At 41.7% G+C, this 13,894-nt stretch overlaps 1 protein-coding gene across 11 annotated transcripts in view; it reads right to left on the reverse strand.

Moving 5' to 3' along the window:
• Positions 1–13,894, reverse strand: part of TTLL3 (tubulin tyrosine ligase like 3) — a 34,601-nt gene that overhangs the window by 10,988 nt on the left and 9,719 nt on the right. For all 11 annotated transcript variants that reach the window (XM_057554240.1, XM_057554241.1, XM_057554233.1 and 8 more), the window contains 3 exons: positions 12,626–12,774; positions 9,231–9,474; positions 7,786–8,221 (listed from right to left, as the gene is read on the reverse strand). In XM_057554240.1, the coding sequence (XP_057410223.1) occupies positions 7,786–8,221; positions 9,231–9,474; positions 12,626–12,774 (829 nt within the window). The remainder of the gene's footprint in view (positions 1–7,785; positions 8,222–9,230; positions 9,475–12,625; positions 12,775–13,894) is intronic.

Below are 13,894 nucleotides of genomic sequence, written 5' to 3' on the forward strand. Positions count from 1 at the left end.
ATGAAGACAGCCTAAGAGACCTCTGAGACAACATTAAACACAACAACATTCGCATTATAGGGGTCCCAGAAGGAGAAGAGAGAGAAAAAGGACCCGATAAAATATTTGAAGAGATTATAGTTGAAAACTTCCCTAACATGGGAAAGGAAATAGCCACCCAAGTCCAGGAAGCGCAGAGAGTCCCAGGCAGGATAAACCCAAGGAGAAACACGCCATGACACATAGTAATCAAACTGACAAAAATTAAAGACAAAGAAAAGTTATTGAAAGCAACAAGGAAAAAATGACAAATAACATACAAGGGAACTCCCATAAAGTGAACAGCTGATTTCTCAGCAGAAACTCTACAAGCCAGAAGGGAGTGGCATGATATATTTAAAGTGATGAAAGGGAACAACCTACAACCAAGATTACTCTACCTGGCAAGGATCTCGTTCACATTCGACAGAGAAATCAAAAGCTTTACAGACAAGCAAAAGCTAAGAGAATTCAGCACCACCAATCCAGCTCTACAACAAATGCTAAAGGAACTTCTCTAAGTGGGAAACACAAGAGAAGAAAAGGACCTACAAAAACAAACCCATAACAATTAAGAAAATGGTAACAGGGATATACATATCTATAATTACCTTACACGTGAATGGATTAAATGCTCCAACCAAAGGACACAGGTTCACTAAATGGATACAAAAACAAGACCCATATATATGCTGTCTACCCACTTCAGACCTAGGGACACATACAGACTGAAAATGAGGGGATGGAAAAAGATATTCTATGCAAATGGAAATCAAAAGAAAGCTGGAGTAGCAATACTCATATCAGATAAAATAGACTTTAAAATAAAGAATGTTACAAGAGACAAGGAAGGACACTACATAATGATTAAGGGATCAATCCAAGAAGAAGATATAACAATTATAAATATATATGCACCCAACACAGGAACACCTCGATACACAAGGCAAGTGCTAACAGCTATAAAAGAAGAAATCGACAGTAACACAATAATAGTAGGGGACTTTAACATCTCATTTATACCAATGGACAGATCATCCAAACAGAAAATTAATAAGGAAACACAACCTTTAAATGACAGAATAGACCAGACAGATTTAATTGATATTTATAGGACATTCCATCCCAAAACAGCAGATTACACTTTCTACTCAAGTGTACGTGAAACATTCTCCAGGATAGATCACATCTTGTGTCACAAATCAAGCCTCAGTAAATTTCAGAAAATTGAAATCATATCAAGCATCTTTTCTGACCACAACGCTATGAGATTAGAAATCAATTACAGGGAAAAAACATAAAAAAACACAAACACATGGAGGCTAAACAATACATTACTAAATAACCAAGAGTTCACTGAAGAAATCAAAGAGGAAATCAAAAAATACCTAGCGACAAATGACAATGAAAACATGACAATCCAAAACCTATGGGATGCAGCAAAAGCAGTTCTAAGAGGGAAGTTTATAGCAATAGAAGCCTGCCTCAAGAAACAAGAAAAATCTCAAATAAACAATGTAACCTTACACCTAAAGGAACTAGAGAAAGAAGAACAAAACCCAAAGTCAGTAGAAGGAAAGAAATCATAAAGATCAGAGCAGAAATAAATGAAATAGAAACAAAGAAAACAATAGAAAGATCAATAAAACTAAAAGCTGGTTCTTTGAGAAGATAAAATTGATAAACCATTAGCCAGACTCATCAAGAAAAAGAGGGAGAGGACTCAAATCAATAAAATTAGAAATGAAAAAGGAGACGTTACAAAAGACACCACAGAAATACAAAGCATCCTAAGAGACTACTATAAGCAACTCTATGCCAATAAAATGGACAACCTGGAAGAAATGGACAAATTCTTAGAAAGGTATAACCTTCCAAGACTGAACCAGGAAGAAACAGAAAATATGAACAGACCAATCACAAGTAAGGAAATTGAAACTGTGATTAAAAATCTTCCAACAAACAAAAGCCCAGGACCAGATGGCTTCACAGGTGAATTCTATCAAACATTTAGAGAAAAGCTAACACCCATCCTTCTCAAACTCTTCCAAAAAATTGCAGAGGAAGGAACACTCCCAAACTCATTCTATGAGGCCACCATCACCCTGATACCAAAACTAGATAAAGATACTACAAAAAAAGAAAATTACAGACCAATATCACTCATGAATATAGACGCAAAAATCCTCAACAAAACACTAGCAAAAAGAATCCAGCAACACATTAAAAGGATCATACACCATGATCAAGTGGGATTTATCCCAGGGATGCAAGGATTCTTCAATATACGCAAATCAATCCATGTGATACACCATATTAACAAATTGAAGAAGAAAAACCATATGATCATCTCAATAGATGCAGAGAAAGCTTTTGACAAAATTCAACACTCATTTATGATAAAAACTCTCCAGAAAGTGGGCAAAGAGGGAAACTGCATCAACATAATAAAGGCCATATACAACAAACCCACAGCAAACATCATTCTCAATGGTGAAAAACTGAAAGCATTTCCTCTAAGATCAGGAACAAGACAAGGATGTCCACTCTCGCCACTATTATTCAACATACTTTTGGAAGTCCTAGCCACGGCAATCAGAGAAGAAAAAGAAATAAAAGGAATACAAATTGGAAAAGAAGAAGTAAAACGGTCACTGTTTGCAGATGACATGATACTATACATAGAGAATCCTAAAGATGCCACCAGAAAACTACTAGAGCTAATCAATGAATTTGGTAAAGTTGCAAGATACAAAATTAATGCACAGAAATCTCTTGCATTCCTATACACTAATGATGAAAAATCTGAAAGAGAAATTAAGGAAACACTCCCATTTACCATTGCAACAAAAAGAATAAAATACCTAGGAATAAACCTACCTAGGGAGACAAAAGACCTGTATGCAGAAAACTATAAGACACTGATGAAAGAAATTAATGATGATACAAACAGATGGAGAGATACACCATGTTCTTGGATTGGAAGAATCAATATTGTGAAAATGACTATACTACCCAAAGCAATGTACAGATTCAATGCAATCCCTATCAAATTACCAGTGGCATTTTTTACAGAACTAGAACAAAAAATCTTAAAATTTGTATGGAGACACAAAAGACCCTGAATAGCCAAAGCAGTCTTGAGGGAAAAAAACAGAGCTGGAGGAATCAGACTGCCTGACTTCAGGCTATACTACAAAGCTACAGTAATCAAGACAATATGGTACTGGCACAAAAACAGAAATATAGATCAATGGAACAGGATAGAAAGCCCAGAGATAAACCCACGCACCTATGGTCAACTAATCTATGACAAAGGAGGCAAGGACATACAATGGAGAAAAGACAGTCTCTTCAATAAGTGGTGCTGAGAAAACTGGACAGCTACATGTAAAAGAATGAAATTAGAACACTCCCTAACACCATACACAAAAATAAACTCAAAATGGATTAGAGACCTAAATATAAGACTGGACACTATAAAACTCTTAGAGGAAAACATAGGAAGAACACTCTTTGACATAAATCACAGCAAGATCTTTTTCGATCCACCTCCTAGAGTAATGGAAATAAAAGCACAATTAAACAAATGGGACCTAATGGAACTTAAAAGCTTTTGCACAGCACAGGAAACTACAAACAAGACGAAAAGGCAACCCTTAGAATGGGAGAAAATACTTGCAAACAAATCAATGGACAAAGGATTAATCTCCAAAATATATAAACAACTCATGCAGCTCAATATTAAAAAAACAAACAATGAAATCAAAAAATGGGCAGAAGACCTAAATAGACATTTCTCCAAAGAAGACATACAGATGGCCAAGAAGCACAAGAAAAGCTGCTTAGCATCACTAATTATTAGAGAAATGCAAATCAAAGCTACAATGAGGTATCACCTCACACCAGTTAGAATGGGCATCATCAGAAAATCTACAAACAACAAATGCTGGAGAGGGTGTGGAGAAAACGGAACCCTCTTGCACTGTTGGTAGGAATGTAAGTTGATACAGCCCCTATGGAGAACAGTATGGAGGTTCCTTAAAATACTAAAAATAGAATTACCATATGACCCAGCAATCCCACTACTGGGCATATACCCAGAGAAAACCATAATTCAAAAAGACACATGCACCCCAATGTTCATTGCAGCACTATTTACAATAGCCAGGTCATGGAAGCAACCTAAGTGTCCATCGACAGATGAATGAATAAAGAAGATGTGGTACATATATACAATAGAATATTACTCAGCCATAAAAAGGAACGAAATTGGGTCATTTGTAGAGACGTGGATGGATCTAGAGACTGTCATACGGAGTGAGGTAAGTCAGAAAGAGAAAAACAAATATTGTATATTAACGCATGTATGTGGAACCTAGAAAAATGGTACAGATGAACCAGTTTGCAGGGCAGAAGTTGAGACACAGATGTAGAGAAGAAACGTATGGACACCAAGGGGGGAAAGCGGCAGGGGGAGGGGTGGTGGTGGTGGTGGGATGAACTGGGAGGTTGGGATTGACATATATACACTAATATGTATAAAATGGATAACTAATAACCTGCTGTATAAAAAGATAAATAAAATAAAATTCAAAAAAAAAAAAAAAAGACAACCTACCAAATGGGAGAAAATGTTTGTAAATCATTTGTAAGAGGTTTATATCCAAACATACAAAGACAATGGTTTTTTGTTTGTTTGGTTTTTTTTGGGGGGCTTCACTATGTGGCATGCGGGTACTTAATTCCCCGACCAGGCATCTAACCCACGCCCCCTGCAATGGAAGTGCGGAGTCTTAACCACTGGACCACCAGGGAAGTCCCCACAATATATGAAGACAGTCTGATTAGAAAACGGGCAGAGGATCTGAATAGATATTTTTCAAAAGAAGACACACAGATGGCCAACAGGTACATGAAAAGGTGCTCAACACCACTAATCATCAGGGAAATGCAAATCAAAGCCACAATGAGATATCATCTTACACCTGTTAGAATGGCTATCATCCAAAAGACAAAAAATTACAAGTGTTGGCGAGGATGTAAAGAAAAGGGAACCCTTGTGCATGGTTGGTGGGAATGTAAATCGCTACAGGCACTATGGAAAACAGTATGGAGATTTCTTGAAAAGTTAAACATAAAACTACCATATGATCCAGCAATTCCACTTCTGGGTATTTACCTGAAGGAAATGAAAACACTAACTTGAAAAGATATCTGCAAGCCCATGTTCATGGCAGCATTATTTACAATAACCAACACATAGAAGCAACCTAAGCATCCACTCATGGATGAGTAGACAAAGAAAATGTGGTATATATAAATATACAACGGAATATTACTCAACCATCAAAAAGAAGAAAATCTCAGGACTTCCCTGGCAGTCCAGTGGTTTAAGGCTCTGCGCTACCACTTCAAGGGGGCATGTGTTCAATCCCTGGTCGGGGAACTAAGATCGCACATGCAGCATGGCGTGGCCCCAAAAAATAAATAAATAAAAAGAAGAAAATCTTGCCATTTGTGACAATGTGGATAGACCTTGAGGGCATTATGCTAAGTGAAACAGGTCAGACAGAAAAAGACAAACACCATATAATTTCAATTATATGTGGAATCTAAAATCAAAAACAAACTGAACTCACTGATACAGAGAACAGATAGTTGGTGGGTGGGCAAAATGGGTGAAGGGGATAAAAAGTTACAAACTTTCAGTTACAAAATAAGTAAGTCACGTAAGGTACACAATGGTGACTATAGTTAATAATGCTGTATTGTATACTTGAAAGTTGCTGAGAAAGTAAATGCAAGGAAAAAAAGTTTGTAACTGTGGTGATAGTTGTTAACTAGACTTACTGTGGTGATCATTTCACAATATATACAAATATTATGTTGTACACCTGAAACTAACAATGTTGTATGTCAATGATATCTAAAAACAAAACAAAACAAAACAAAACTTCAGAGAAATCTAAGCCATGCCTAATAGGTCCTTTAAAGCAGCTACAGGTCTTTTCAGCACCCCAAGTGTACACCTGTAGGTCTTATGATTCTTTAACACATTTTGAGTTAAAAGACAGGGTTGCAGGCCCTCTCTGTTAACAGTTGGGCTTCTATAATTTTGAGGGCTGTTGTCCTATATCAGCCTCATGGAAGGGAGAAGAGTTTATCTCTAAGATCTGTGGACATGGCCTTTGTGCAATAAAATGGGTTATAAATTGATATACAAGAAACCCACAAGGCTTTTAAAAATATTTACTTGGACTGAAACAGACAGATGCAATATGAAATGAAAGAGGCTTCTGTACCCCCAAAATTCTTGGAGCAGGTAACAGACTAAGAACTACCGAGCATGATCACAGAAGAGGGAGGATGGCTCAAGGCTGAACAGACTTCCCAATGGATGGAAGCAAGAGACACAGGGAACTCCTAGAAAGTAATAATGGGTCCTAAGAGCAAAAGGAGAATTAAGTGCCAGGGTGGATTTCACAATTGCTATGGACTAATGATTCCTATGTACTTCCCACCCTGCCTCTCCTTTCTAAGTGGGAGTATCTATTTAAAAAAAAAAAAAGAAAAGAAAAGAAAAGAAAGGAAATGAAAGAGACAAAACAACCAATGCAAAGTGTGAATCTTGATTACATCTTGGTTTACAAAACCAAAACAAAAAGACTTGGCTATAAGAGATTTTGGGAATAACTAGGATATTTGAAAAATGCAGATGCATAGTCCCTAAACCAGTCATTTCAGGTCAACCTCTGGGGGTGGGGCTTCCTGACAGCAGTATCTTTGGAAAGCTTTCCAGGAGATTCTGCCCTGTGATCAGCATTTGGGAACCACTAAGTTAAAACTTTCTCTTCCCCTTTACTTTATCTTATTTTCCTGCCCTTAGGTTTCCTCATTTACATTTTTTGAAGGCAAACTGCCAACGTATTAATTTAAGATACAATCAGTAACTGACAAAGACCAGGACACTTGGGTTATGCGATCAGCACATCCTCTCCCTGTGGCCAAACTTTGATGGAATCCTAATCCTAATCAGAAGGATTAGGATATTTAATTTAATAACCACAGGAAATTACTTGCAGCGTTCAGAAACCCTTGAAATCAGTTTTCTGACTTTTAAAAATCTTATTCCAATAAGTGGACTCAAATCTCTTTTTGGAACAAGGTAAAATAAATAATAACAGCAACAATAATAACATAACAATAATAATAGCAGCCTCCACAAATTGACTGTGGAGGCACTTTATGTGAGGCACTTTACAGTGATGGCATTTATCATAAAACACCTAACAACCTTACTAGGTACTAACAATAGCTAAAACCTCTGTAGCATTTACTATGTGCCAGGCACCTCTAAAGTGCTTTACTTGTATCAGCTCGTTTAATTTTCACAATCTTAACGACGTAGGTACCATTTTCATTCCCGCTCTACAAATAAGGAAACTGCGACCCCTAGAGGTTAGGAATTTGAGCCAGGATTTGAACCCAGGGAGGTTTCAGAGCCTATGCTTTTAACACTATGCTACTGGCCTCTCTAGAAATATTATCCACACATTAACTCATTTCATCTCCCAAAACCCAGGAGAAAGATGGTTATAGCATGTCCATCTTACAGATGGGGAAATGGAGGCTCAAGGGGGTGAAGTGGCTGTACCCAGTCACTGTGGCAGGACCAGGACTTGAGCCAGGTTTATGTGACCGCAAAGCCCTGAGCTCCACTATGGGAAGGGCTCCCTGGGTGCTGCCTGGGCCTGGCCACCTCACCTGTTTGTAGATGAGCTCGAAGGCCCCCGTGTCACAGCTGCGGTCCAGCCGCCGGTCGATGACCACGCGCAGGGTGTCGGCCTGCACGCCGGCACAGAGCCGGGCGGTGACGGCCGTGGAGGGTGCCATGGTGGGGCTGGCATTGATCTCGATCAGCCAGGGCTGGAAGTCCTCACCGAACACAAAGTCAGCGCCATAGAGCTCGAAGCTGGCCTTCCGACACTGCACAGTGTCCTGGGAGGTCTGCAGGGCGTGGATCACCGCAGCCTTCATGCCAGGCACAATGACAGTGGACCAGGCGTTCGGGGCCCCCATCTCCTGCAGGTGGGCCTGGAACTTCTGGCTTGACCACATGTTGTCTGAGGGCAGCAGTGGGTGTCGGCGGCACGAATTCTCCAGGTGCTTCTGGATGGAGTTGTTGCACAGGTGCACGGAGCTGGGACAGGGAGCAGAAAGCTGAGGGCTGGCTCCCTGTGCCCCTCCCACCCAATCGCGCGGAGGGCAGGCAGACCCCGAAACGAGCCCCGCGCGCTCTGGACCGCTCAGCTTGAGGGGACAAAGGCCTCATCACATTCTTCTAGGGCCACTACCAGTCTTCGCTCAGGACCTCTCTGAGGGCACTAACTACAGGGGCCACAGTGTTAAGTGCTTTGTGACAGTGTCAGTTAACCCTCCCAGTGCCTGGAAGATAAGAAGGTGGTTAAGAGTACGGGCCCCGTGGTCACCAAGACATGTGTTCAAGTTCTATCTTCATCGCTGACTGGTAAGACCTTACATAAGTCATTTAACCCATGGGCTCCTTTCAACATCTGTAAAATGGGGGTAGTAACAGTACCTACTTCACCGGGTTTTCATGGAGGACTGAGATAACATACACGAAGTGCTTAGCAATCGTCACATACAGAGCACTCAGTAGCCGACAGCTATGAGCTCCATATTACTGCCTCCATTCTTCAGATGTGGCAACGGAAGTTTAAATACTGATAGGTTTTCACCTGACCCAAGTCACAGAGCTTGGAAGCTTCAGAGACGGAATTTGAACCCAGGGCTCAGCAGGCTTCCTCTCCCCCGAAATGAACGCTGCAACCTGCCTCTCTCCTCTCGCATTTCTCCTGATCCCCCTTTACCCCGCTCTACATCCTTTCTTCCATAACACATATCACTTTTAACCCATTAGATGATTTTACTGATTATGTTCATGGCTTGTCTGTTTCTCCCTGCTGGAATATGAACTCTTGAGGGCTGGGCTCGTTTTGTTCACTGCTGTGTCCCACGTGCCTAGAACACTGAACGGCACAGGGTACACACAGGTGGCTGGATGGATAGAGGCCTGCCTGCCTGCAGAGCGTGTTTGGAGCCCCACATTGCCCTGGAATCGCTGCTCCTTGCCAGCTCCCCAGCTAGACTGGGAGCTCATGGGAGTGAGGGTTCTGGGGGAGGCTCACTTGTCCAGGTTCTTCAAGGAGAAGGGCTGTGTAGAGAAGCGGATGTAGCTGTCGCGGTAGAACCACACAGTAAGTGGGTTCCAGTCGGTCACCAGGAACCACTGTCTCAGATCAAACTTGGTGCCAAAGATGAGCAGGGGCTGCTCAATATACTTCTGCACCACCCACTTGCCGTCCTTCATCACCATGGGATTGCCGTCCACCAGCTTCAGCATCTCCTCCAGGTGGTCCATGCACATGATGCCTTTGGGGGAAACAGGGTGGTCAGGGATCAGGCCAGGCTTGGGCTGGGAGATGGGCCAAGGGGACCATGGAGAGCTCATCATAAGCTCTCACCCCCAAAGGACTGATAGGCCCAAGTGCGTAAGCCTGCCCTTCTCCCTGTTCCCTTTGGGAAAGCTGAGAATCTGCTAAGGATTTAAAGTTTTAAAAAAAATTAACCAGTTTTATTTGATGAAAAGGAATGTATGCACGGATAACAATTCAAACAGTATTGGGCTTTTTTAAAAACCATGTGCATAAATGACTTTGATTAGTTTTTCACAATAACTAATGGAATATAAAACAACAGAAGTGAAAAGTAGGCAGTACAGAAGGGTATACAATTTTAAAAAATACATCTCCTTCCCCAGAGGCAGCCAAGTGCTGCTTCCAGGTCCTATGGATAGGCTCCCAGGTTATGGAAGAGTTGAGTGTGCCTCAGTTTCATAGGATTCTATGCACTTAAACATGCTAAGGAATTGGAACACTGCTTGGCACTTGGTGAGCATTCAGTAAATGTTAACTCATATCATTATTACTAGTTACCTGTGGAAAACATCCCTAGCTATAGATTTGCTGGCTCAAAGGGTATGTGCATTTTTTCACTTTATAGAACAAAGATGTTCTACCAATTTGTACTCCCAGTAAGAGTGTATGAGATTGTGTGTTTGCCCACATTCTATCAACACTGTTGATGATTTATTTTTGCCATTCTCTTAGGTAGAATGATATTTTAATTTTATCTGTTTTATAACGAGTGAAGTTAAGTATCTTATGCTAATAAGGCGTTATTTTAATGCTGATATATACAGTTGACCCTTGAACAACACAGGGATTAGGAGCGCCAACCCTCCGAGCAGTCAAAAATTCTCGTATAACTTTACAGTAGGCCCTCTGTATCCGTGGTTCCACAGCCATGGATTCAACCAACAACAGATCATGTAGTACTGAAGTATGTATATAGTGAAAGAAATCCGCATATATGTGGACCCATGCAGTTCAAACCCATGTTGTTCAAGGGTCTACAGTAAGAAGCACAAGGCCAACAAACACACAAATCAATCTCATTTCTTCATTGTTTGGCCCCTCAAACAGTCTGATTGCCCGCCAATGGCACAGAATAACTTGTGCTGGGTTCCCAAGCCAGATCCTTTCTCAAATAGCCAGAATGATCACTAAGACCCCCAATAACATGACGCCTTGTATAGCCAAAGATTGAGGCTGTTCATGACCTCTGACCCAGCAATTTCACTTTTAGGAATTTATCCTAAGGAAATAAATGGAAAGGCTACTAAGATATCTGCACAGGATATTCATCACAGTGTTGCTTGTAATAGCAGTTCATCAATCAATAATCAAATAAACAGGAAAAAAAAATGGTGGCCATCTAAATATCCATCAGAAAAGGATTAGGTAAGACCATGAGAGTACATCTAAACAAGATTAGACTATGCAGCTGTAAAACAGAATGAGGTAAGAAAGCACATACTGTACTTTTATATAAAATTCAAAAACAGGCAACACTAATCTATGGTATTGTAAGTCAGAATAGGGGTTCCCATTGCGGGGAGGTAGAGACCTGGAGATGGCATGGGAGGGGGCCCTCTAGGGTGCAGGTAGTGTTGTATTTCATGATCTGGGTGCTGTTTCCACGAGTGTGTTCACTATATGACAATTCACTGAGTTGTATATTCACAATGCATACCCTTTTCAATGAAGTATATTGTATACATATTTCAATTAAGTTTTTCTAAAAATGGAGAGAAAATGTTGAAATACTTTGGGATTCACTGTATTATTCTCTCTGCTTTTGTGTATGTTTGAAAAGTGTCTATAATAATAAGCTAAAAACAGGCAGGGAAGAAAAGCAGATCTAGATGTACTGCAATGGAGTGATCTGCAAGATCTACTGTTAAGAAAAAAGAAAGGTGCAAAAAATAAATGAGTAATACTCACTGATATGCAAAGATATAATAAATGAAAAAAGGAAGCTACCAAATAGTATGCTCTTATTTAAAATAAAATAAAACATGCACACACTCTCCACATGCATAGAAGAAAGTACAGAAAGAAACACATCACAAGGTGAATAGTTACCTCAGTGAAATCAAGGGTGCCTTTGCTTCCTTCTACTTTTCTGTACTGTCTGATCTTTTTTTAAAAAATAACAAATACGTATGTTCATACTTGGAAAAAACCAACAAAACTATTTCCAAGGTAGAAAAAGAAAAGACTATGATGCTGGTTTTGAAAAGGCATCCCAACAGGAGTGTCCCATAGTGTGTGGAGCTGCGACAGCTTCACTTGGACATGAACAAATTCACCCAAGGGCAGGCAGTACATGGAGCGATCTGCTGCCAGAAGTCTGTTTTTTACATCTCGGAAGTCCTTAACCATCTTTTAAAGGCTGGGCTAATGCACCATCCCAGCTTGCTGGCTGCCCTGTTCAAATTCCATTCATGCTGAGCAGTCAGAATAATAGCTGAGAATAATAGCTGTTATTACATAGCAGGTACTCTGTAAAAGCACAGGATCCAAGCACTTTCCATATATGATTCTCATGTAATCCTCTCAGGTAGGCATTATTGGCTTCATCTTAACAATGATGAAAATGAGGCAAGGAAGAGGTTAACTAACCTGCCCCAGGTCTTATGGATATTAGGAGGCAGAGTTGGGGTTTGAATCCAGGAAGTCTCGCTCCCAGCATCCATACCCTTAACCCCTGTACTATATACCCTCACAAGGATGCACTGGTCAAATATGAGAGCCCTTAGATGACAAGCAACTGCATGTGAGTATCACCAGACCTGCCTAAAGCATTAACCTAAACCCTCAGGGCAGGAGAGGAGGTGCTGGCATCATCATCACAGCAGCCAACACTGACGGGGTGGCTACTGTGCCAGGCACCATGCTGAGTGGTAGATGTACTACCTCGTTTAATCCTCAACAGATGAGGGAACTGAGGTTCAGAGAAGTGATATAACTTGCTCAAGGTCACACAGCATGTAAGTAGCAGAGCTGGGATTCGAACCTAGGTAGTTTGGCTCCAACAGAACCTGTACTATTTAACTTCCCTGGCCTCTAGCTGGGGAGGGTGTAGGGTGCTGGTACAGGAAGTAGGGGCTGAGCCACACCTCGTCCACGGGACTTGGCTCCCGGCTTCACGATCCAGATGTTGCGATCTCCTTCCATGTCCATCTGGGGCACCACGGCCCGCAGCTGCTGCAGGAGGTCCTCACAGCGCTGGACCTGAGTGTCGAGGTACCTGAGTTCTGCCCCCTCGCTGTGGGGAGATGATGGGACTTGGGCAGGGCTGGGCCTGGGGGCATCCTGGTGAACAAGGCAAGGGGAGACAAAAGCCCCCTGGCCATGGTCCAACCAGCTTTGGTCACGCCCTTCCCCTAGAGATCCAGATAGGTCTCTCCCAAACCTCCAGCCCCACGCTCAGGGTGTCCCCCAAATCCACCCTGCCCAGGGCACCACCCAGACTGCTGGAATGGGAGAGGATGGGGACATTCTACCTGCTGCACCCCCCTCACTCCAACACTCCACCTTCTGCCACCTCCCTTTCTATTACATTAAAACTGCCTTTGACAGAATTTAATCATACCAGCATCAAACGATGAGGCACCACCATGTGCCAGGCACTGTGCCAAGGGCTTTACCTATATTATCACTAATCCATCTCCAGGGAGATGTTACTGGTCCCATTTTAGAGAAGTACAAACTGAAGGTTGGAGAGTTAAGGGATTTGCCCAAGGCCACACACTGAGTTAAGTGGCAGGATGCAAACTCCACTCTTCCTGATTCTTCTATCCACAGGTGCTTTTGGGGGTTCATTCCCCTCCTAATCAGAACCTAACACCGGTTGATAGGTGGGCCCCTTCCTAGTCTAATTCTTTTCTAGCACATCTGTATCACACATCTCCTTGATTTATTTCTCTTCCCATCACTTACCACCTGACACCCAGACTGATTTGGTTATTGCCTGTCTCCGCTCACTGGAACGTAAGCTTTATGAGAGCAGGAACATTTTTTGTTCCCAACCCCAAGCAGTACCCGGCACTTATTAGGCGCTCCCTGAAAGTCTGTTAACTGAATGACTGGTTGGATAAGTAAGTCCTCTGGCAGGAGCTGGCCTCAGCAACTGGGCTGTACTGACAAGGGTTCATGGACAAAGAGGGACCTGTTCCCTACAGGACACAAAATGTCCTCAGCTAAACCAAGTCACAAAATATCCCAGATGGTAGCCTCATCCAGACTCTCCCATTTGTTTTCTTCTGAATGAACACAAAGGAAGCCTCCACTAGACGGTAACATCTCTTCAACATCTTAGCCTCTTGAATGTCTCCAGCCACGGAGGACTTATCTCTCTGTTGCTAAGGCAGGAACAGCAGCAGCAG

Source organism: Balaenoptera acutorostrata, chromosome 10 (assembly GCF_949987535.1).
Source record: "Balaenoptera acutorostrata chromosome 10, mBalAcu1.1, whole genome shotgun sequence".
Classification (NCBI taxonomy): domain Eukaryota; kingdom Metazoa; phylum Chordata; class Mammalia; order Artiodactyla; family Balaenopteridae; genus Balaenoptera; species Balaenoptera acutorostrata.